The 23,983-nt window shown below is 47.1% G+C and overlaps 1 protein-coding gene across 2 annotated transcripts in view; it reads right to left on the bottom strand.

Moving 5' to 3' along the window:
• LOC142923220 (uncharacterized) overlaps positions 1–14,370 on the bottom strand; it is a 39,504-nt gene extending 25,134 nt beyond the window's left edge. The window contains exons 1-5 of one of the 2 annotated variants that reach the window (XM_076064150.1): positions 14,196–14,370; positions 8,222–8,415; positions 5,187–5,280; positions 4,602–4,730; positions 2,765–2,878 (exon numbers count right to left, since the gene is read on the bottom strand). In XM_076064150.1, coding sequence (XP_075920265.1) covers positions 2,765–2,878; positions 4,602–4,730; positions 5,187–5,280; positions 8,222–8,278 — 394 coding nt within the window. In that variant the 5' untranslated portion in view covers positions 8,279–8,415; positions 14,196–14,370. The remainder of the gene's footprint in view (positions 1–2,764; positions 2,879–4,601; positions 4,731–5,186; positions 5,281–8,221; positions 8,416–14,195) is intronic. The other variant, XM_076064149.1, reaches the window with a different exon arrangement.
• Positions 14,371–23,983: the final 9,613 nt, after the last annotated feature.

Genomic DNA, 23,983 nt, shown 5'->3' with positions numbered 1-23,983 from the left:
AGACTCTCATGAAGGAAGGTGCGGTGTTTCATAGACACTGTCTGCAATACGTTCTCAATAGGGAGCGAAGCTGCTATGTGGCTTCATGCACTTAACTCAATTGTGGGTACAGTAAACACTCACTATTCGCGAGTTCTGAATCCGTGGGTTTCGCGAGTAACTAAATGTATAATGACAATAAAGCCTGCATGCGGTGTGAGTGGACTATTGGCCATGGGAGATAATGACAGGGGAATCAGCCTACAGTGTGAATGCACTGGCGGCCACGGGAGGTAATGACAGGGGTATCAGTTGAGTGTGAAGGGACTGGTGGCTACGGGAATGATTGAGAAGGGAGCATGGTCAGGTCACGAAAGAGGACAGTAGAGTCTGCTGTGGAGCTAGCATCCAGAGTGAGCGAGAATGATCGAGAAGGGGGGCGTGGCCTCGGTTTGTATATAAAGGAGATGCTCAGGAGACTCGGGGCTGTTGCCTGATGTCAAGTGAACGTGTCTTGAATAAAGTCCCATCTCAAGAGAAGTGTGCCAAGTCGTCATTACAAATGTGTAATGGGTTCAACTGAGTCGCAGATGTAGACTTTGGAGGCAATACATTTATTTAGTTCCAACACATGGGATAACTTCCCCTTAACAGAATAACAACCTTATGTGGTGACCACCTGGCTAACTACACTCATGATTACGTAACTGCTACTATGGACCAGGACCAACGACTTCGGCCCGGGTCCACGTGTTGGAGACTCGTTGGATGGAGATTGTAGATGAAGGGTTTTTTTTCCTGGATGAACAACAACCCTGATCCCTCTTGGGACCCAGCTTATATTCTCTGTGTCATGGCCAGTTTCGCCCTTGGCCACGTCCACCTTCCAGAATTATTGGGAGGTTCTGGGTCCCAACCACGTGACCCCCCCTAGGCCCCTCTTGGGGCCCCTCTGTCAACTTAGCCGGTCACGTGTCCTCCGGGGTCAACCAAAATGCTATGGCCTCACACAACCCTATCCTTCAGTCGGCACCCACACACCCTATCCTGCAGGGTTGCCATTGCACTTAAAGCGTGGTGCCATCCAGGGCTCTTATGCAGCACACACCGTGCTCCTCTAGGGCCGGTACTGCACCCACAGCATTGAGACATCCAGTAATGTCACTACAAATGTATAATAATTCCCTATCCGTGACCCACTGGACTTCAGTATTTGCGAGTGTACATGGTGCCAGACCACCAATACCTCCTCGGCTACCCACTTAGTCCTCAAGTCATGCAGTGATCCCACTAGGAACTCGCTATTGTGCAGGTTTACTTTATACTTACAATCCACTCGTTTATACATTTAGGTATGAACAAGTCGACTGAGTTGCATAAAATTCAGGAAAGTGTTGTGGCTCGTGTTCTCCAAAATGATAACTGTGCATTGCTATCAAACACCTGCATCTACTGAGTCAACCTCCTAAGCTCATCAACATCACCACCACCCTCCATCAGAGTAAAATCATCATCCAAGGTAGTTACAAAAAACACATGGTTGTTTATAACTATTTTTTTTCCAGGTAAGGCCCACTTGTCAGATATGACTTGGCCACAAATGATAGCTCAATGGAGTGGCTTATCGAGGGGTAATTTAACGCAGCCAAATCATCTAAATGCATGTTTCTAAATGTGGAGGTGAAAAACCTGAGTACCCAGAGAAAAATCCATCTGACCACGGGGAGAACATCCAAACTCCAAATATACAGGTGTCTGGGTTGGGATCGAACCCCCGACCTTACGTATACCAGGCAAGGAACCACTGGGGTGACCACTCGTACAATGAACGTCACCCCATTTTTCCGATTGGAACTAGGTTTCTGCATGAGCGAATTCTGCAATCGGGTGCATTTTCAAGAACAAATCCCTCGTGAATAGAGAGAGGGTTTTTCTGTGTACCTCAAATTTTGCGTAATTGGAAGCCAACACACTTGGCACACTCTTTTAGGAACAATATCACGGATCTCTAATGTTCAGTGTGAACAATATGCAATGTAGTATTTATGGATAATATACCCATAATATTAATTAATGTGGTTGCTGGATTCGAACCCTGAACTTCTGCAACGACGCATTACCACTTAGCCATTCAAATTAAGATTGACGTGAGTTGGTGAGGAGAGGCGGTGATGTCATGAGACGTCGGGGTGGTGAGTAGAAGGGTTTATGACGCCACGCGGGATTTGGGTGCAGCAGGGAGAGGGGGTGAATAATTGTCATTTCTTTTCCGGATACAGTTTAACAGAGATAAAAATCTATATTTCTGTATGAAATAATCAGTTTACGAAATCATCAGAGTCTGTACATATTTGCCATCTTCTTACCATAGACATTCTGCGGGTTCCTAATAGTTAAATAATAGCAATGCTCACCTGATTTAAATAAGGCATTCAATACCCAGCGTATGCCTGAGGTCGCTGCATTTTGGTTCCACTGATTCTGCTACTGATAGTGATAAAGACGATGCTAGGTATGATGATTATGCTGTCTCAAAGTTGTGAGTTGTAAATGAAACGTGCACAATGAATCCTGTTTTGGATTTCACCTTTCAAAAAAGATAATTTTACAGTTACTCTTGGTCATATTCACATTCAAACACGAGTCTGTATTTTGCCTTCATTCCTATGCAGCGAGCGTCTGCTATTTCAGTTACCAGACTGTTGTTGCTTTGACTGTCAAGATAACAAATCAACGTCTCTACTGCATAACTGATGGCACCGGTTCCAGTGGCTGGTTAGCTCACCTGTGTGGGGCTTTTCATGGAGACAAATCCCTGAGCCAGGGTCTCTCTTGAGCCCCTGAATGCACTGACACACGGTGTCCTGGGCCACGGAGCAGGTGTGAGCCACCTCCTCATCTGCAATGAGAAGCATCACATCAAACCACTAACCTCTCCATTCAAACCAAAGTCAATTTAATAGTTTTGTTTTTGCATCATCAGTCACTGAATGAGAGAAAACAATGGTTGCCAGTTTGCTGCACATATAGAAATATCTATAACAATAAGCATACCATTTAAGACTGGGAAAGAAAAGTAACCACTGCTGTGTAAGGTTAGCACACTGAACTTGTAAGCCAGAGGTCACTGGTTACATTAATAATTATCATTGTGGAATTAGAGAGCGCCATCTAGGAGGTTACAAGGGGTTCCTGCATGGCCACCGCTGGGTAACCGGTATCCAATCCTAAGCGGGGATTCCATCTGGGCCAAAGGTAACGGGCAGAGTTGGAGAGAATAAACGGGAACCATCGGGAGGGTTCCACGAGGGGGCGTGGCTGAAGGTGGAGCTTAGCTCCGCCGAGAGGGATATAAGCGGAGGCAGGAGAGGACTCGGGGTCGGTGTGGGAAGCGTCGGGTCAGGACTGCATCGCTGCTCAACCTCTCCTCGCCGACGACCATGTGGCGAACTCCCAGCGAAGCAGCCGCTCCTCCCGGCACGCCGACAGCCAGCGGCAGTATCGGAGAGAGAGGGAGGCGTGCCACGACGGTGGACATAGAACGGCTCGTCAACGGCAGTAGAGAGAGAAAGGGAAAGGAGAGAGGAAGAGAGAGTGGAGATGTGCAGAGATTCTATAACTAAAAAGACGCCAATCAACAGTTGTCGTGATAGTGGTTTATTACAAATGTAAAAACAAAATGCCTCTGTCCACCCCGCACAATGCCATGTATCGTGAGACATCAATATATTCTCACATTGACTATTCAACTTAAGAAAAATTACTTATTAAAAATACAAAACGTAAAATAGTTAAACTGATAGGCTGGTGTTTCATGCTAACACCCTTGGAGTTACCATTGAGAGATGGAATACCTCTTCCAAGACGTCTGGGCAGTGTGGCAGTCGGCCAAATACCCTCTAGAGGGGCTGTCTTGGGCAATAACAAAATAGTATGCTAACCTCTTCCAAGATAGCTGGTCTTCTTGGAAGAGTAGGCCACATATCTGGTAATTAATTGCTAAAATAGTTACCAGTTTTGATTTGACAACCCTTGGCGGAATGCAGACGACTGTGATTTGACCATTTTCAGAGGTTATATTCATGTTATCCAATATGTACCTGAGAAAACATCCAAGAAATATAGTCCTCTTTGTCCCCTGTTGAGGTTGTTTGTTCATACTTCACCACACAGAGCAGGTTGTAAAGGTGAGGAACATAGATGTAGGGAAATACTACAGAAAACAATACAGTCCAATTGATTTTGCTGCACTCCTCAGTACGTAGCCCTGTAGCGGTCTATATCACGAGTTCTATGCATGGTTGACCCCCACTTAAGCACTTTCCAGCCTGAAACTTGTTTAGCTTCTGGTATCTGATGAGATCAGTTACATACCCGAGAATGTGTCATTGGCAGGACATTATTAATTGCTACAGATTCACAAACCAGGATATCAGCACTGCTGGTATCTTGGTCTGTTTGATATCCTGTTTTGTTTCTTCACTGTACACCCCAAATATAACGTATCTGCCTTATTACAAGATGCTGATGGCACTATTGGAATATGATGCATACAAAGAGATAAATCTCAAAAACACACAATGCAGATATGGCAGTAACCTACTTGCTGTGCTGTCATTTACCTTGTCCGCAACTGCTGCACGGTGCACACTTCTCCTCATGGTTGACTCTGCTCATGAAGCTGTCCTCAGGGCATAGATTACACCTCGCTCTCCTTTTATTAGCTGCACAGTCGAACATCTTGTATGTCCCTGGAGGACAACACAGCGTGAGCAGGCCAAGACAAAATACCTCACTTTTGTATTGGTGCTGGACTAAACGTCCAAGCAGGAACTGATTCTTTGGGAGACAGAGTGGACAAACTTTAAGCACGCGCCTTTTAGGAACAATGCATCAACTCGATGCATATTGTTGTGTTTTTTTATTTATTACAAATTAACCCGTCTGGTGGGGCCACTGGAATGGCGCTACCAATTGGAGTTCCTTCACACATCTGTAGTGCGTCAACCTGGCCACCAAACAGGCACCTGAGTGCCATGCTTTTTGTTTCACACAGCAGTAGGTGTAGGGCAACGGTTCTCAACCTGTCTGCAAAGTCATGAAAAGTTCTCCACGGACTTCTGCTGTTTTCATTGTTATCGTGACAATCGAATGCCAAGGGGAGGGAAGTGTTATGACCCTGGATGGCCACGTCTGTGTTGCTTTACCTGCAGGGCACAGCTCACAACAGATGCCTCGTTGTGATTTGTAGAATCCATCACCGCACTCCTTGGCAAGAGACAATTTGTGCAGTAAAGAGATCTGCAGAACGGATCCATACAGAATGATTGGGCAATCAGGCGGAGGAACTGAACAGCAATACGATCCAGCTAAATGAATCATAAATATGCGCCGTCTGCTTCACTCATATTAAAGATGCCCTGACATTCGCACCTTCAATTAGCACGGTTGGATGCGTAGGGTGTAAAAGAAGTTCAACCAACATACGTAATTTGAAAGGAACCAGCCATTGTATGACGTGCCACAATCTAAATTTGCCAAATGTAAATTACCTGCTATACTCAATTGGGGAAAGCACCAACCATTGCCCCCGACTGACAGACTAATGCCCATTTGTAGGCCAGGTGCTGAGTTACCTTGTGATGTGTTTATGTTGCCTATAATTTGCACTCCTGGCATGCTTTTCTATATCTTGCAATTTCACGCCTGTCCTTGTCACGGCTGGTGGAAGGGCCTCAACTACTAGGAGCTCCAGGGGGTATTTGTCGACTCTTCCATGCTCACCAAACGTCTTGGAAGAGGTAGGGGAATTCCCAATTCAACCCATCACATCATCTTATCCTATCAAGGATGTGTATATATCGTCTTATGAATAACTTGAGACCTGACGATCAGACTTAAGTGCGATGAACTCATTTACACTGCTGGGTGGACAGAGGTGGTGGTGTAGATTTAAATTGAGCCACAGACCACTGTATGGAATGTTCAGTGTGCTCACGACTACACCATGACAGCCCCCTTAATTTATCAGTTAAAAAAGTACAAATCTTCGTGCCCTTGACATTTATATATTTGTTGCAAAGTGACAATCAGTTATTTTATGTTTTAGCAGTTACCAGGAATGCAACAAATACCCTAATTTCCCTCACAAATCAGCAAATATATTAAGATCCATCAGCCTGTTGGCTCTTCAGACAAATTATATCATTTTAAAGCTTTCGTGACTGCAAGGATTCATCTTCTTTGGTTCTTTCAGTAAAGTCACGTAGAATGAGAATAAAATAATAAGATAAAAAATAAAATTCTCACGACGTTTCGGCCACAACACAAGTGGCCATCTTCAGGTGAAAGGAGCAAACCCATTGTAGCTCTGTCGTCCCGACAGGTTTGCTCCATTCACTTGAAGAAGGCCACTTGTGTTGTGGCCGAAACGTCGTGAGAATTTTATTGTTTTATTTTATTGTTTATTCTCATTCTACGTGACTTTACCGAAAGAACCAAAGAAGATAAATTCTACCCAGTTGTATTTGTTAAAGCAAGAACACTGTGGAGTGGTTTTGAACTTCTGGTTAACATAAGCAGGCAGGCTTTTTAACAAATGGAGCAATATACTACATATAAACTATTGGGCCCTGGTCAACACAATAACTAATGAAGTGTATACCCTCATCATGAATTGGCATGAAACATTAAAGATAAACGCAACGATACACAAAGCTACAATCTCTTTTCACATAGATTTAAAACTATTGTAACGGTTTAGTCTATTGGCCTATTGGCTTTCCATACCAAGTATGATTGGTGGATTACACAGAGATTGTTGTGTGCAGAGAGACAAACTTGCTGCGCTCTGAGGAGCCACATTATTTTCTGACCACTGAACATTGCACTCATGCAGCATTGTCTAGATCCACTGCCTGCTGAGACTCTCATCCATGCCGTTATTCTTGCTTGGACTACTGTGACTCATTCCTCCATGGTCCAGGTTACAGATGATTCAGAATGATTCTCTAAAGCTCCTCAACCATAGACACAAACGTGGTCGCATCACGCCAATACTGCATTCTCTCCACTGGCTTTCTGCCAAATCTCAGATTCACTGAAATATTGCAGTGACTGTTGTTCTATTCGTCATGATCTTTCCCCTGTCTCTTACCTCTCCCGTCTCACCTCACTATTTTCATCGCCACGCACTCTCCTACTCGTCCCCTCTCATCTCATCATTTCTCCCCTCCATGCAGTCTCCTACCTCCCATCAAACCACTCTCCTACCTCTGCACTCCCATCTCTCTTCCTGAAGTTCACAAACTTGACACTGAACGTAAAATTTACTGTCTTGCCATATGGTACAAGAACAAGCCAATAGGTATTACATCTCAGTAGACCGTCTCCTAGATGTACGTCAGCTCTCTCTATATTAGCCTAACTAAAATCAGTTATTTTTCCATTACCAGTAACTGGATGAATAAAAAAGTTACTGGATTACCAAACGCATAAATGTCTTGAAAAATAATCAAAACAGTTTTACTTTTATAACCGACAATTGAAGGAGCTACCGTGGTGTAGTGGAAACTTATTGGCCATTCACAGGCGGCTGTGTGGTGCCATACATTTTTAATAACATGCAATCAACTCTCAATTGCAATGTACAACGCGTTGATAGGGTGGTGGTGCTACAAGTTGATGTAGGGTGGGGATGGAGACATTTTGGGGACCGTATGGGAGGTCAGTGGTGCTGTGGTGGTGAGTGTATGTGACTGGTGGGGTGTGAAAGAGGGTGTTGCTGTATGCTGATGAGTGATGGGGTTTAGAGGCGATTGGTGCTGTGTGGAAGGGAGTGGTCATGTATGGAGGTGAGTTGAAAACCTGGTTTAGTCACAGTTCAGCCTATATTTGTCTCTATGCGAGTCGGTGCCTCTGTATAATTGTATTCCTATGTGTCACTCTCTGAGTTTATGTGACTCTATGTCACTCTATGGGTCGCCATAGCAGGGCATAGGTCTCCGTGCGAGTATGCATCTTTGTGTGAGCCCAAGCATTTTGTTGTGAATCTTTGTGTCTCTGTGCGAATATATGGATCTCAATATAGAAATACAGATTTCGATATAAGTCGTTGGTGACAGGGCTTGAGTATCCGGTTAAACAGCAGGTGGCTGAAACCTTGATATGAACCCAGGACCTCAGCGACACGTGAACCCTTTAACTGACAAATGACTGAGACAATGTGAGTGGTCGTCCTCACCATGAGGAGAAGTTTTACTCCCATCGTGAGCCCCGTTGGGTTTCTCCGCGAGGTCATGATACTCCGCTCTCCACGCCGCAGATGCTCAAACTCCTCCGTCGCTTGTCCAGCTCGTGTCCAGCTCAAAATGTGAATCCAGACAGTGCGACCTTAATTTACCGGCCTCGACGTTTTGCTGCATTCTTTGCAAGCATCTGTTGAAAATAAAATCACTCTGGATTATTACTTCGAATTATTGGATCAGGTCAAGACAATGCTTGATGGTGGTTGCAAATGAAGTAGTATCAAATGATTGTGTTGTTGAACACACGCCCAATATCCCAATAGGTTGCCAACAATACCATAGTGAGACTGTAATTTGTTGATAACTAAAGGGGGATAAACCATGCCTCCTCAGTCAAGGATTCATGGTTGGGTAGCAGAACGCCCAATAAAATAATGAAAAATAGTAATAGAAGGAAAGTTCATCTGATGAGGCGACAGTAGATCATTGGCAAGTCTATAGGTACATGGAATCAAGTCTAGATTTGAAGCTTTCGTGACTGCAAGGATCCATACTCTTTGGTTCTATTCGGTAAAGTCACGTGACTTTACCGAATAGAACCAAAGAGTATGGAATCAAGTAGCCAGAGGGCCCAGATGAATGGGCTAGCAAAGACTCAATGCTCGTAATGATGGTTAATATATTTCAAAATTACATCGTGAACACGACGTAACAGATGTTTCATCTATGGTCATGACATCTGCCTTGAGTGGGCCGTTGAGTGAGTGTGACCTGCAGTGTGGTGATTGAAGAGAGAACGGATGAGACAACAGGGGCATTCTGGTAGACCGAGACCTCAACATGGATGGAAGGATCGATGAGTGAAGTTCACGGGAATACTAAAAATGATAGTGGTAGCGATAGAAGAGTGATAAGGAGGTGACTGACGAGTGAAGCAGGAACTGAGAGCTCCAACCCAAATGTGACAATTCCAAATTTGGCCGAATTTGCACTTTGTACAGTAATCATTGTTTCCGATTTAAAAAAAAAGAAAGTGGCACGGAAAAGAAAGGCTTTGTTGCCTCGTATATGAGTATGTTGAACTTGTTTTGCATCGTATGTAGCCAACCGTGCTCAATCGGAAGTAGGATTGTTGTGTCAACCATATTAGTGGATATGAATATTATTATTCTTAGCTCTTTCGGTAAAGTCACGTTGAAGGGAAACAATAAAATAATAAAATATATATTATTGTTAAACATGATGGATGGGACTGTAATTTCTGGAGTTGCGAGTATTGCATTATATCATTGACTTTAATTGATATTATTCATAATAAAGGTTTTTGGGTTAGATCGCGTTTATTTATAAATGTGTCGTAACCCTCCACCACCCGACATGGCCAATCAGCAAAAAAAGTGTCACGTTGACAAAAGACAAATAATTCACTACTTCAGCCCACCGGTGTGTTGAAGAGTTAATCCACATTTACAGTTTGAGTACGACGTTTCGCTGGTAAATACATCCAACGTCATCGGGCAATTCGCCAGAATGGTAAAGCCCTCGCTTGCTCCCGGTTTTATATAGAGCAGTAGGGTGACGTCATCACTTAACTCATATCAGGTGCAGTGATTAGAGGCGGAGGGGGGGTATTGTAATTATATAATCGATTAGTAATCAGTCATTGGTTATGATTAGTAATGAGTTGTAGATTAGTAATTCTTTAAATCAAAATGTAATGTGTATTATTTAATAATAGGCTTCCAGGCCGCACTAAGCCGGTAGCTGTCAGAGCGATTAAAGTTATTCTTGTTCCTCTCAATTTCAATGGATTCTCTAATCAGTCTTTGCCAGTAATAATTAGTTTTACACACCACTGCAACATTGTCAAAATCAATTGAGTGTCCTTGTTGACAAGCATGTTCTGCCACTGCCAACAGTTGTGTTTGAGATAATTTAATATTTCTCTGATGTTCTTTTAGTCTTACGTTGATGTTACGTCCCGTCTGCCCAATGTAGCAGCTGCCACATGAACAATTAATCCGATATACACCTTCTGTTGATAGTTTAGGTAATGCGTCTTTAGTGCAAGATACTAGTTTTTGAATTTTGTGTACTGTACCAAATCTTACTGTAATGTTTTGCTTTTGCAAAACACGGGTTAATTTGTCAGTTACTCCTGAGATATATGGAATTTTTATTGTTTTAACAATCTGGTCGCTTTTAGCAGTATTGCTTTGCGATCGTGATTTGGCATTCAGTGCTCTGTTAATTTGAGCATTATTGTAGCCATTCTGTCGTAATGCTTCTTTAACGTGTTTAATCTCTCTCACTAGACTCTCACCATCTGACACTGTTTTAGCCTGATGTATGAGCGTCTTGATAAGAGAGGATTTCTGAGCTGGATGATGATGTGATTCTGCATTCAGATAGGCATCAGTGTGCGTTTGCTTTCTGTAAACGCTGTGTGTTATTTTACCGTTTAGGCCATGTCCAAGCAAAATATCTAGGAATGGGAGTGTGTTATTCACCTCCATTTCCATGGTGAACTGGATGGCCGGGTTTTGTGCATTGAGATGATTTAGAAAATCATTAAGTGTATCTTTACCATGTGGCCAGACAACCAAAGTGTCATCCACATACCTAAACCAAAAGGATGGTTTTAATGTGCTCGAGGCAAGTGCTCTTATTTCAAAGTTTTCCATGTACAAATTTGCTATAGCAGGGGATAAAGGAGAACCCATTGCTGCTCCTTCATTTTGTTTAAAGAAATCTCCTCTCCATAAGAAGTAAGTGTTATTTAAACAATGGCCAGCAAGTTTCGGAATATCTTTTGGTAAACCGGTATTCTTTACTAGTGTATCTTACACACACACATGAACTGACACATACACATTGACTCACTTACAGACACATGGATCTACACACACACATGGACGTACACAGACACATATCGACGCACACACATATGGACTGTCACACACACTACACCTTCTCTACTGCTGTACCACTACACCTTCTCTACTGCTGTAAAACTACACCTCCTCTGCTGTACCACTACACCTTCTCTACTGCTGTACCACTACACCTTCTTTACTGCTGTACCACCACATCTTCTCCACTGCTGTACCACTACACCTTCTCTACTGCTGTACCACTACACCTTCTCCACTGCTGTACCACTACATCTTTCTATACTGCTGTACCACTACACCTTCTCTACTGCTGTACCACTACACCTTCTCCACTGCTGTACCACTACACCTTCTCTACTGCTGTACCAATACACCTTCTCCACTGCTGTACCACTACACCTTCTCCACTGCTGTACCAATACACCTTCTCCACTGCTGTACCACTACACCTTCTCCACTGCTGTACCACTACACCTTCTCTACTGCTGTACCACTACACCTTCTCTACTGCTGTACCACTACACCTTCTCTACTGCTGTACCACTACACCTTCTCCACTGCTGTACCACTACACCTTCTCTACTGCCGTACCACCACACCTTCCCCACTGCTGTACCACTACACCTTCTCTACTGCTGTACCACGACACCTTCTCCACTGCTGTACCACTACACCTTCTCTACTGCTGTACCACTACACCTTCTCTACTGCTATACCACTACACCTTCTCCACTGCTGTGCCACTTCACCTTCTCTACTGCTGTACCACTACACCTTCTCTACTGCTGTACCAGTACACCTTCTCTACTGCTGTACCACTACACCTTCTCTACTGCTGTACCACTACACCTTCTCTACTGCTGTACCACTACACCTTCTCTACTGCTGTACCACTACACCTTCTCCACTGCTGTACCACTACACCTTCTCTACTGCTGTACCACTACACCTTCTCTACTGCTATACCACTACACCTTCTCCACTGCTGTGCCACTTCACCTTCTCTACTGCTGTACCACTACACCTTCTCTACTGCTGTACCAGTACACCTTCTCTACTGCTGTACCACTACACCTTCTCTACTGCTGTACCACTACACCTTCTCTACTGCTGTACCACTACACCTTCTCTACTGCTGTACCACTACACCTTCTCCACTGCTGTACCACTACACCTTCTCTACTGCTGTACCACTACACCTTCTCTACTGCCGTACCACTACACCTTCTCTACTGCTGTACCACTACACCTTCTCTACTGCTGTACCACTACACCTTCTCTACTGCTGTACCACTACACCTTCTCTACTGCCGTACCACTACACCTTCTCTACTGCTGTACCACTACACCTTCTCCACTGCTGTACCACAACACCTTCTCTACTGCTGTACCACTACACCTTCTACACTGCTGTACCACTACACCTTCTCTACTGCTGCTGTACCACTACACCTCCACTGTGTAAACATCATCATTGGGATACAAAGACGGCCAAGCAGTGTCTGGCCACAGCACCCATTTATAGGTACGCATTAACATCACTTGCCCCAGCAATACGTTAGGCTATACAGGGGATCTTTGTATTGTGTGTGTATGTGCAGGTGCGTGCACGCATTGTGTTTGCGTGTGTGCGTGTTACATTCCTGTCTGTGGAGGTTTTTGTTTATCAGGGGGAAACGAAACTTGTCTCACCACTTCCCTGCCATGTCCACACACGGGCAGAACAAGGTGAAACAATGTGAACCATTTGGTTCTGAACTAAAACAATATAAATATTTCGCTTTACCGTAATTATATGCCCCTGCGTCTACTATCTCCGAATGTAAAACCCCCCACTGACCTCGCAGTGACGTAAGGTCACATCACTCCCCACAGCGCACACGGCGTGAGGAAGTCCACATAGAGCAGGGGATTGACAAAAAGGATGCCACAAAACACATCCTTAATACACACACAGTACATTACCCTCTTCATATCTTACACCACATACACTTCTGTACCACTACACCTTCTCTACTGCTGTACCACTACACCTTCTCTACTGCTGTACCACTACACCTTCTCTACTGCTGTACCAGTACACCTTCTCTACTGCTGTACCACTACACCTTCTCCACTGCTGTGCCACTACACCTTCTCTACTGCTGTACCACTTCACCTTCTACACTGCTGTACCACTTCACCTTCTACACTGCTGTACCACTACACGGTCTCTACTGCTGTAACACTACACATTCTCTACTGCTGTACCACTAGACCTTCTCCATTGCTGTACCACTGCACCTTCTTCACAGCAGTATAAAATATATAGTTAAAATGCATATGCACGCATCCTTTATTCAACCCCTGAAATGTGCTTATACCCAAATAAATAACGTGCTGACCCATAAGAGGTTCATCTTCTTTAGTTCTTTCGTCGTGAGAATATTATTGTGTTATTTTATTTTATCAATTTATTATTTTATTCTCATTCTACGTGACTTTACCGAAAGAACCAAAGAAGATGAATCCTTACAGTCACGAAAGCTTTAAACCATAAGAGGTTTTTTTGGTTAGATCGCATAAATATATAAATGTGTTCTTAAAACCCGCCACCACCTAACACAGCCAACTTGTAAGGGATGTCACGTAAACATGGCAATTCGTCAATAGTAGCACACACCGATGTGTTGGAGAGCCAAGCCACAACATTTACAATCTAAGTACAACGTTTCGCCAGTAATTACAACTATCTAATCTGAGTACTCCAGCACACCGGTGTGCTGTACTAGTGACGAATTGGCCACGTTTTGTTTCCGTGACAAACCTTACCAGTTGGATGTGTCGGGTGGTGGCATGTTTTAACGACGCATTTATATATTTATGCCATCTAACCCCAAAAAACCTCTATTATTTATGTTGGTCGCGAAAGACTACGTGTTCAAACGTGCTGCCCCATGTCACTCCAACACGTGTCGTGCTAAGAACATGAGACGTAACATTAACCATCACATGCCATGAGCGATCAACTGCTGGATGAAGACTTCCCCGAGCCATAACCATCTCTCACGTATCTGCGACGCGAGAATCCCAGTACCTGCACACGGGATGATTTCATCGTTCCATCTCCTCTCAGACTTCTTCTATTCTTGGTTGCCTCACGTACTTTGGAGTTGTACGGCACTGCAACACTCAAGAGAGCCTCGCATTGCAAAACGCTGCTGCTGCTGTGTAGAGAGGCGTCGAGAAACGACTGACACCTCTCCTTTTCAACGGCCAAACCGGTTCTGTCGGATTTTTCCCCACATTGCATGAGGGTGTGGGCGAGTGCCGATGGGTTGTGTAAATATTACACAGGTTCTAGATTTGAAGCTTTCGAGACTGCAAGGATCCATACTCTTTGGTTCTATTCGGTAAAGTCACGTAGGTAAAAAATAAAACAAAAATCACGACGTTTCAGCCACAACACAAGTAGCCTTCTTCAGGTGAAGGAACAGAACTGTCGGGACGACAGAGCTTCAATGAACGCTGCTAAGATTCGTGGCGTCTTTTTAAACTGGGTGAGAGAAGTGAGGCACTTTGACAAAGGAGTTTACATATCAAACAGGAGAATTCAGCATTGAAATAGCTGAGGGATTAGCTTGTGACTGGTCACAGAAATAGCTATGTTAAAGTAAAAGTATACACATCCACAGAGGCACCTAGTACATGGACGCCAAAGGGGCTGTGCTACCCAACTATCATACAGTAAACCGATGTAAAAAACTAAGTCTAAATTACATCAATATAATAAATGTACTCAATATATTCTTCAATAAGCTGAGCTATTAACAGCAACTGGGTATACACTTCAATGGTGTGAAAAGGTAATTTTAAGAGCTGCGAAAGTTTGGGGTACCACTACTTGAAAAAAAATATATACTGTACCATTGAAAATTAGTTTACTGTTTGGTTCGATTTAGAAAATCTTTCTAATGGTTGCTTAATTTGAAACCATCTTCTCGGTTGAAATTGTGTCTGTGTTTGTAAATCTGAATTGCCTCGTGAACAAATCTCTGATAAAAACCCGTGGGTTTTCAAAGAACCTTGGTATCGGAGAAAATTATATCGTGATCACCCACAGCGTTGTAACAGTTGTAGCGCCGTGAATTCACTCGGACGACAACCGTCCCTTTTTTCGCCGTCACTTTTATTCCATCGTTGCGTACACACAGTAATTCTCTCCGTGCTCCGCCAACTCCGACACTCCGATTTACTTCAGCATCGTCCGTGCATCCCCTTCCAGACACAGTGTTTCTTTGCCTATCTCTTCACACACAGTGTCTTCACTTCCACACACAGTGGTTCGTCTTCTATCTCTTCCACACACAGTGGTTCGTCCTCTATCTCCTCACACACAGTATCGCCGCTATTTCTTCACGCGCAGTGACTTGCCTTCCACACACAGTGGTTCGTCTTCTATCTCCTCACACACAGTATCGCCGCTATCTCTTCACACGCAGTGACTTCCATCTATTCACACACAGTGACTCTATCTATCTCCGCTAACGCTGACTCTCCCTATCGCTATTTACTGTCTTTGGGGTCCGGCTCTCTATCTATTCTTCCCTAACATTTCAGCTGTCTTCTTTCTTATCTCTTCACCTCTCGACAACAACTGCCCAGCAACGACTCTCCAGCAACAACTCCCCAGCAGCAACTCTCCTCCGTTCAAACCACCTCGCGTTTTATCCCCTCTCACATTAGCCTTAATTAATTGACACGTGGCTCGCTGGCCATTTCCCGCCAGCCCGCATCTGTCCCCTTCATCAGACATTCAGACGCCACCACTTAACGCTAACAGCCTCTCGACCAATCACAGCCCTCGTGCCACGACTCCCTTAATTACTTGGGTTTGTTTACGCCACTCACGACTCGACCACCTGTTCGACCTCGTGTGACCCGTTCTCCGTGTCTGTCTGTATGTACTGTATATGGCCAATTCCTATGCGCATTATCTACTCCACTACATCATCCCCCTCCCCCCCCCCCCTCGTGAGGAAAGAACCTAGCCATCCCCGGCTACGATATACTCGAATTGGAGTAGTGGAGTGAAGCGGACGGAACGATGACAACATATATACATAACGCATTTGCAATATACAACCATTTTGTACAATAACGCAACGACACGCACACAACACCTTTATACAGCATTCCCAACCCCCAAAGTCAATGTATTGTATTCCTCCTGGAACGGGTTCCCACTGCCGGTCCATCTCCCCTGCACGGGATACCCTGCGGTAAGGGAGGGCCTCGCTCGTCTTGCCAATAAACCCTACACCCATCCCTGTCCCAGCGACACTCAGCTGGCGGGGCTGTCCGTCGTTCCCGGTCGGGACGGCCATTGGTCCGGATCTGTGGGCGTTCAATTGGCGTCCGGTCGGTAACCCTGCCCAAAAAGGGCGATCCTGCAGGCACACGGGGGGCAGATCTCTGGGACACGCGCACTTGTGACCTCCCCACAGGTTCGTCGGACACATCCATTACAGGCCGCTCTCGGATGGGGGATGACGCATCATATGGTAACACAAATTTCTTCAGGCGCGACGGGTGAACAAACCATGTCCGACGACCGAATTTTATTCGCACACTCTGATCCCGTAAAACCTCCACAATATCAACGGGCCCCTGCCAGGGGCGGTGAAATTTGGGGGACGTTCCCACCGGCACCATGGGGCAGTGCAACCAGGCTTTATCACCAACACTCCACGGCTCTCGTGGCCGCTGCCTGCGAACAATCTTTCGTTAGCGGCTTGTCGTCGTGCCGTATTTTGCAATGCAGCCTCTCGGGCTTCCCTTAGACGGTCCAAAGCCACCTGCATCGGAGCAGGCACCGTCGTAGATTTCTCCCGTTTTCGAATTCCCAATTTCACAATAGCCGGCGATTCCGGTTCCCGTCCATACATCAGAAAAAATGGCGAGTACCCCGTTGAGGCATGCGAGGCCAATCTATACGCGGCCAGCGTCGCTGCAACATGCAGATCCCAATCATCTTGAGCGGTGTTTACTTGGTGACAAAGCATGGACGTCAGCGTCCTATGCAGCCGCTCGACCATCCCGTCAGTCTGCGGGTGGTATGGGGACGTCCGAATCTTTTTGGTCCCCAGCGAGTCACACACGTCCTTAATCAATTTCGATGAAAAATTTCTGCCTTGGTCAGTAAGCAAATGTTCCGGGGCCCCCTTATCTAATACGTATCCATTCAAGAAAGCCTCAGCGATCGATGTCGCTGACTGGTCTACTAGCGGCCATGCCATCGGCCAACGAGTTAAGTATTCCACCCCGATGAGCAAATATCTGTGCCCTCGGGGGGTGACGGGAAACGGACCCAAAATATCCAGTGCCACAATTTCGTTCAATCTCGAAACTTGAATCGATTGCAAAGGGACACAATATGGATGTGCCGGCGCTTTCCTCCGTGCACATTCCTGGCACGCTTTTACATGCTGTTTCACATCGTTAAACATTTCCGGCCAGTAAAATTCACTCCCCACCGTCAACGCGGTCTTCTTCTCCCCCAGATGCAGCAATTTCTCATGTACCTCGTTAATCAGTTTTCCCCGCAACACCTTCGGGACAACAATACAAAATTTTTGTGCTTCCACATCCCAGCGAACAAGCAACCCCTCCGTTAACATCAAAAATGGGCGATCCTCCGATCCCCTTGAACGAGAGGCACGCAGCCTCATCCTGGTCAGCGAGGAATCTTCCACCTGCAGTTGCTTCCACTGCTTCAATGACAACCCCAACAGTCCAATTTATGCTCCAGGGACTATCCCTGGCACCCCCGAACCCGCTGCAGCGACCGTTTGTGGAACCTCCCGCAGCGGCGGGCTGCAACGCAGCGAGCCCTCTATGCACCGACACGTCTCAGCCGGTCGCAGGAACCTTGACAAAGCATCCGCGTTTACATGGTGCGTCCCTTTCCTATGCTGGATCGTGAAAGAATACTCCTGGAGGGTCTCAATCCAGCGAGCCATTTTCCCCGATGGCTGATCCACGTGCAGCGAGTACTGTAGCGCCGCGTGATCAGTGCGGGTCAAAAATTCCCTGCCGTATAGATATGGTCGGTACTGGTGCCCAAAATGGACAATCGCCAATAATTCCATACGCGTCACACAGTATTTTTGCTCCGCCGGCGATAACACCCGGCTGCCATATGCCACCACTCTCTCGACGCCATCAACCATTTGTGACAAAACCGTGCCTATGCCCATATCACAGGCATCCGTGTCAAGTATAAATTGCTTCGTAAAATCCGAGTATCCCAACGGCGGTGCATCCGCCAGTGCGGCCCGCAATGCTTCAAACGATTTTTGTTCAGCAATCCCCCATTGAAACTTTATACTTTTCCCGGTCAGCGTATGCAATGGTTGAGCAATCGTGGCAAAGTCCTTAACGAACCGCCGATAATACGATGCAAAGCCCACAAAGCTACGCACTTCCCCTGCTGTTTTCGGCACTGGCCATGTACGCACACAACTCGTCTTTTCCGGATCAGTGGCCACTCCTGACGCACGAACGACGTGCCCCAAATACTTCACCGATGTTCTCAACAATTGGCACTTCTGTGGTTTAAATTTCAATCCAGCGCGCCGCACTCTGCCAAAAACGGCGTGGAGCCGTTGCAAATGTTCATCGAAATTCCTACTGAAAACAATCACATCATCTAAATGTATCAAACATGACTCCCACTGTAGGCCCGACAACACGAGTTCCATTAATCGCTGGAAGGTCGCCGGCGCTGAGTGGAGCCCCATCGGGAGCAAGTTAAATTGATACAATCCTTGTGGTGTCCGAAATGCCGTTTTAGGTCTTGACTCTTTATCCAGGGGCAATTGCCAAAAGCCCGACAACAAATCGAGGGTCGAAAAGATTCTGGCGCCGGACAGGGCGTCCAGCGAATCATCAATTCGTGGAAGCGGGTACGCTTCCGCCACCAAAACTTTATTAAATTTCCGATAGTCAACACAAAATCGCATGGTTCCGTCACGTTTTTTAAGGAGGACAATAGGGGCTTCCCACGGGCTGGACGATGGGGCGATAATATCCTGCTCTAGCATTTCATCAACAGATCGCCGAATACATTCTTTCTCAAGAGGACCTACACAATGCAAATTTAACCTGATCGGGGGTGCGTTCCGCGTGTCAATACGATGCTGCAACAACGTCGTTCGACCCACGTCGTATTTCCCTGAACTGAACACATCCTTAAATTCCACTAGCAACGCATGCAACCTCGACCGTTGCACAGGCGATAACTCTGGATTTTGTTCGTAAAGATCCCTTAACAATTCCGGATCGTCCTCCTCCCTTGACAACATTTCATCCTGCCCCATAGCAAAACATGTTTTTGTTTCTGGACCCGGTGCACCCGTTGTGTGCGCCAACGTAGTGCCCCCTTGAATAACAACCTCTTCATGCCCCGCGTTTACAATTTGAATGAAGGGATCACAATAAGTTGGTATTATGGTCAAAGCTCCTACCACGGTGGGCATTCTCGCCACAGCATTTGAGGGTGTCAACAGCACTCCCTCCTGTAGCTCATCCCAAGGCAATTCCTTCTTTAACCGTAGCGGTACCAATATTTGCGATGCAGGCGGGATGCGCATGGTGCGGCTCACCACGGCCTGCACCACAGCGTTCGCCACCGCAAATTTTGAAGGCGTCCCCAAAAATTTCATACATTTCCCCGACGGTAATTCCAAACAACCTTTTTCCACTGAAATCTTAATTGGCATCTTTTGCAAAAAATCCGTGCCCAACAAACACGGTACCGCCAAGGCCGTTGAAACCAAAACATTTCCTGTCACAATAACCTCCCCAATTTGAATTGTCGCAGCCACGCAGCCTATAATGCCCAAACTACCCCCGTTTGCCGCTACAGATGGCCCTTCCACTGGCGCTAACGATCCAGGCGACGTCGGCAGCGACCGAAAAGTTTGCAACGAAATGAGAGTTGCCGACGCCCCGGTATACACAATAACCCGTACCATAACACCTTGAATACATGCCATCACATCCGACGATCCCGGCGTGGCCCCCAACACACGATGTACCAACGCGCCCCACATATCCCGGCCATGCGAACTATCTGAACCCGATGAATACTGTTGAGATGACGCGGATGAGTGATGTGGATAGGGCGGCCGTTTATTGAATGCATCTCGACTCACCCGGGATCCTTGGTCTTGGGGGAACCGCCCGCCGTAGTTGTTCAGCGCCCATGGAGGACCACCTCTTCGTCTCCAGCAGTCGCGGGCGAGATGACCCCTCCACCCGCACTCGTAGCATGTCCGATGCACGCCGTCTCCATATGCCCCGGGACGACGCCGTCGGTCTCCGGTCGACACTCCGGCCGCCGCTGCCATCGGCGGCGCCTCGTCCACCACCACCGCCACCGTGCTCGCAGCCCCGGCAGGGGTCGTCAGCGGCGGCTGCGCTACCACCGCCGCTGCTTCGTCTCGTATGTCAAGGTTGACTTGTATGTTCCTGGCGATCAACAACAATGACACGTCGTCATCATCATCCTTGTCCGGGAGCGACAAGACGACTTTCAGTTCCTTCGCCAGCTGTAACATCTTCTCTTGCAGCAGGGAGTCCCAGCCCTCCTCGTCCATCGCCGGGTATGCAACCTGGGCGAGGGCCAGCAAGGCGCTGCGAAATGCCAGGGGGGACACCGTGGCTCTCGTTTCCTCTGTTGAAATCGACGTTTGGCGACCGACCGCGGCTCGTAGACCTTCCTCATTGCCGCAATAGCACCGTCCAATGTTTTTCTGACAGCGGCAGGGAGTCCGTTAAAAGTCGCCAAGGAGTCATCATCCAATGCCGTCGGCAGTGCTCGTAATGCGGCACTCTCCGTCCACTTCAGAGACTCGTAAGCCGCACGGAATCTTCGTATGAATGCTGTCCAATCTCCCACTTTGGCCTCAAATTGTTGTACGTGTAGCCGTCGTGGTGGTCCCTCCGACTGGTCGTCTTCATCGTCAGAATCTTCCAACCGCTCCGGCTGAGCGGCAACCTCCGGCAGTGGACTGGGTACGGGTAGTTGAATGCGGTTCTCCATCAAGAAGTTCTGGAATTCCTCCGACAACTTTTCCATTCTGGCCTCCCACTGGGTCATGAGGACTCGCCAATCCTCTGGCGATACCGGGCCTTCAGCACCACCCGAACCGCTGTCACCGTCAGGAGTACTGCCGGCCATCTGGCCGGCCTGCAAATCGTCATTGTCGCTGTCGCCGCCCGAGTCCACTGCCACATTTATTTTCTTTGCCGCTTTCCTTGACATCGTGGCGTGTTCCGTACTTTTTCCGACACCAAATGTAGCGCCGTGAATTCACTCGGACGACAACCGTCTCTTTTTTCGCCGTCACTTTTATTCCATCGTTCCGTACACACAGTAATTCTCTCCGTGCTCCGCCAACTCGGACACTCCGATTTACTTCAGCATCATCCGTGCATCCCCTTCCACACACAGTGTTTCTTCGACGATCTCTTCACACACAGTGTCTTCCCTTCCACACACAGTGGTTCGTCTTCTATCTCTTCCACACACAGTGGTTCATCCTCTATCTCCTCACACACAGTATCGCAGCTATCTCTTCACGCGCAGTGACTTCCCTTCCACACACAGTGGTTCGTCTTCTATCTCCTCACACACAGTATCGCCGCTATCTCTTCACATGCAGTGACTTCCATCTATTCACACACAGTGACTCTATCTATCTCCGCTAACGCTGACTCTCCCTATCGCTATTTACTGTCTTTGGGGTCCGGGTCTATATCTATTCTTCCCTAACATTTCCAGCTGTCTTCTTCGTATCTCTTCACCTCTCGCCAACAACTGCCCAGCAACGACTCTCCAGCAACAACTCCCCAGCAGCAACTCTCCAACAGCAACTCCCCTCCGTTCAAACCACCTCGCGTTTTATTCCCTCTCGCATTAGCCTTAATTAATTGCCACGTGGCTCGCTGACCGTTTCCCGCCAGCCCGCACCTGTCCCCTTCATCAGACATTCAGACGCCACCACTTAACGCTAACAGCCTCTCGACCAATCACAGCCCTCGTGCCACGACTCCCTTAATGACTTGGGTTTGTTTACGCTACTCACGACTCGACCACATGTTCGACCTCGTGTGACCCATTCTCCTTGTCTGTCTGTGTGTACTGTATATGGCCAATTCCTATGCGCATTATCTACTCCACTACATCACCCCCCCCCCCCCCCGTGATGAAAGAACCTAGCCATCACCGGCTACGATATACTCGAATTGGAGTAGTGGAGTGAAGCGGACGGAATGATGACAACATATATACAAAACGCATTTGCAATATACAACCATTTTGTACAATCACGCAACGACACGCACACAACACCTTTATACAGCATTCCCAACCCCCAAAGTCAATGTATTGTATTCCTCCTGGAACGGGTTCCCACTGCCGGTCCATCTCCCCTGCACGGGATACCCTGCGGTAAGGGAGGGCCTCGCTCGTCTTGCCAATGAACCCTACACCCATCCCTGTCCCAGTGACAATCAGCTGGCGGGGCTGTCCGTCGTTCCCGGTCGGGATGGCCATTGGTCCGGATCTGTGGCTGTTCAATCGGCATCCGGTCGGTAACCCTGCCCAAAAAGGGCGATCCTGCAGGCACATGGGGGGCAGATCTCTGGGACACGCGCACTTGTGACCTCCCCACAGGTTCGTCGGACACATCCAATACAGGCCGCTCTCGGATGGGGGATGACGCATCATATGGTAACACAAATTTATTCAGGCGCAACGGGTGAACAAACCATGCCCGACGACCGAATTTTATTCGCACACTCTGATCCCGTAAAACCTCCACAATATCAACGGGCCCCTGCCAGGGGCGGTGAAATTTCGGGGACGTTCCCACCGGCATCATGGGGCAGTGCAACCAGGCTTTATCTCCAACACTCCAAGGCTCTCGTGGCCACTGCCAGCCGAACAATCTTTCGTTAGCGGCTTGTCGTCGTGCCGTATTTTGCAATGCAGCCTCTCGGGCTTCCCTTAGACGGTCCAAAGCCACATGCATCGGAGCAGGCACCGTCGTAGATTTCTCACGTTTTCGAATTCCCAATTTCACAATAGCCAGCGCTTCCGGTTCCCGTCCATACATCAGAAAAAATGGCGAGTACCCCGTTGAGGCATGCGGGGCCAATCTATACGCGGCCAGCGTCGCTGCAACATGCAGATCCCAATCATCTTGAGCGGTGTTTACTTGGTGACAAAGCATGGACGTCAGCATCCTATGCAGCCGCTCGACCATCCCGTCAGTCTGCGGGTGGTATGGGGACGTCCGAATCTTTATGGTCCCCAGCGAGTCACACACATCCTTGATCAATTTCGATGAAAAATTTCTGCCTTGGTCAGTAAGCAAATGTTCCGGGGCCCCCTTATCTAATACGTATCCATTCAAGAAAGCCTCAGCGATCGATGTCGCTGACTGGTCTACTAGCGGCCATGCCATCAGCCAACGAGTTAAGTATTCCACCCGATGAGCAAATATCTGTGCCCTCGGGGGGTGACGGGAAACGGACCCAAAATATCCAGTGCCACAATTTCGTTCACTCTCGAAACTTGAATTGATTGCAAAGGGACACGATATGGCCGTGCCGGCGCTTTCCTTCGTGCACATTCCTGGCACGCTTTTACATGCTGTTTCACATCGTTAAACATTCCCGGCCAGTAAAATTCACTCCCCACCGTCAACGCGGTCTTCTTCTCCCCAGATGCAGCAATTTCTCATGTACCTCCTTAATCAGTTTTCCCGCAACACCTTCGTGACAACAATACAACATTTTTGTGCTTCCACATCC

The sequence above is a fragment of the Petromyzon marinus genome, unplaced genomic scaffold, assembly GCF_048934315.1.
Source record: "Petromyzon marinus isolate PM22_M1 ecotype Great Lakes invasive population unplaced genomic scaffold, UKy_Petmar_22M1.pri1.0 PM_Scaffold_34, whole genome shotgun sequence".
In the NCBI taxonomy this organism is placed as follows: Eukaryota; Metazoa; Chordata; class Hyperoartia; order Petromyzontiformes; family Petromyzontidae; genus Petromyzon; species Petromyzon marinus.
The sequence above is the reverse complement of the archived record's forward strand: the minus strand, read 5'-3'. Positions and strand labels throughout refer to the sequence as shown.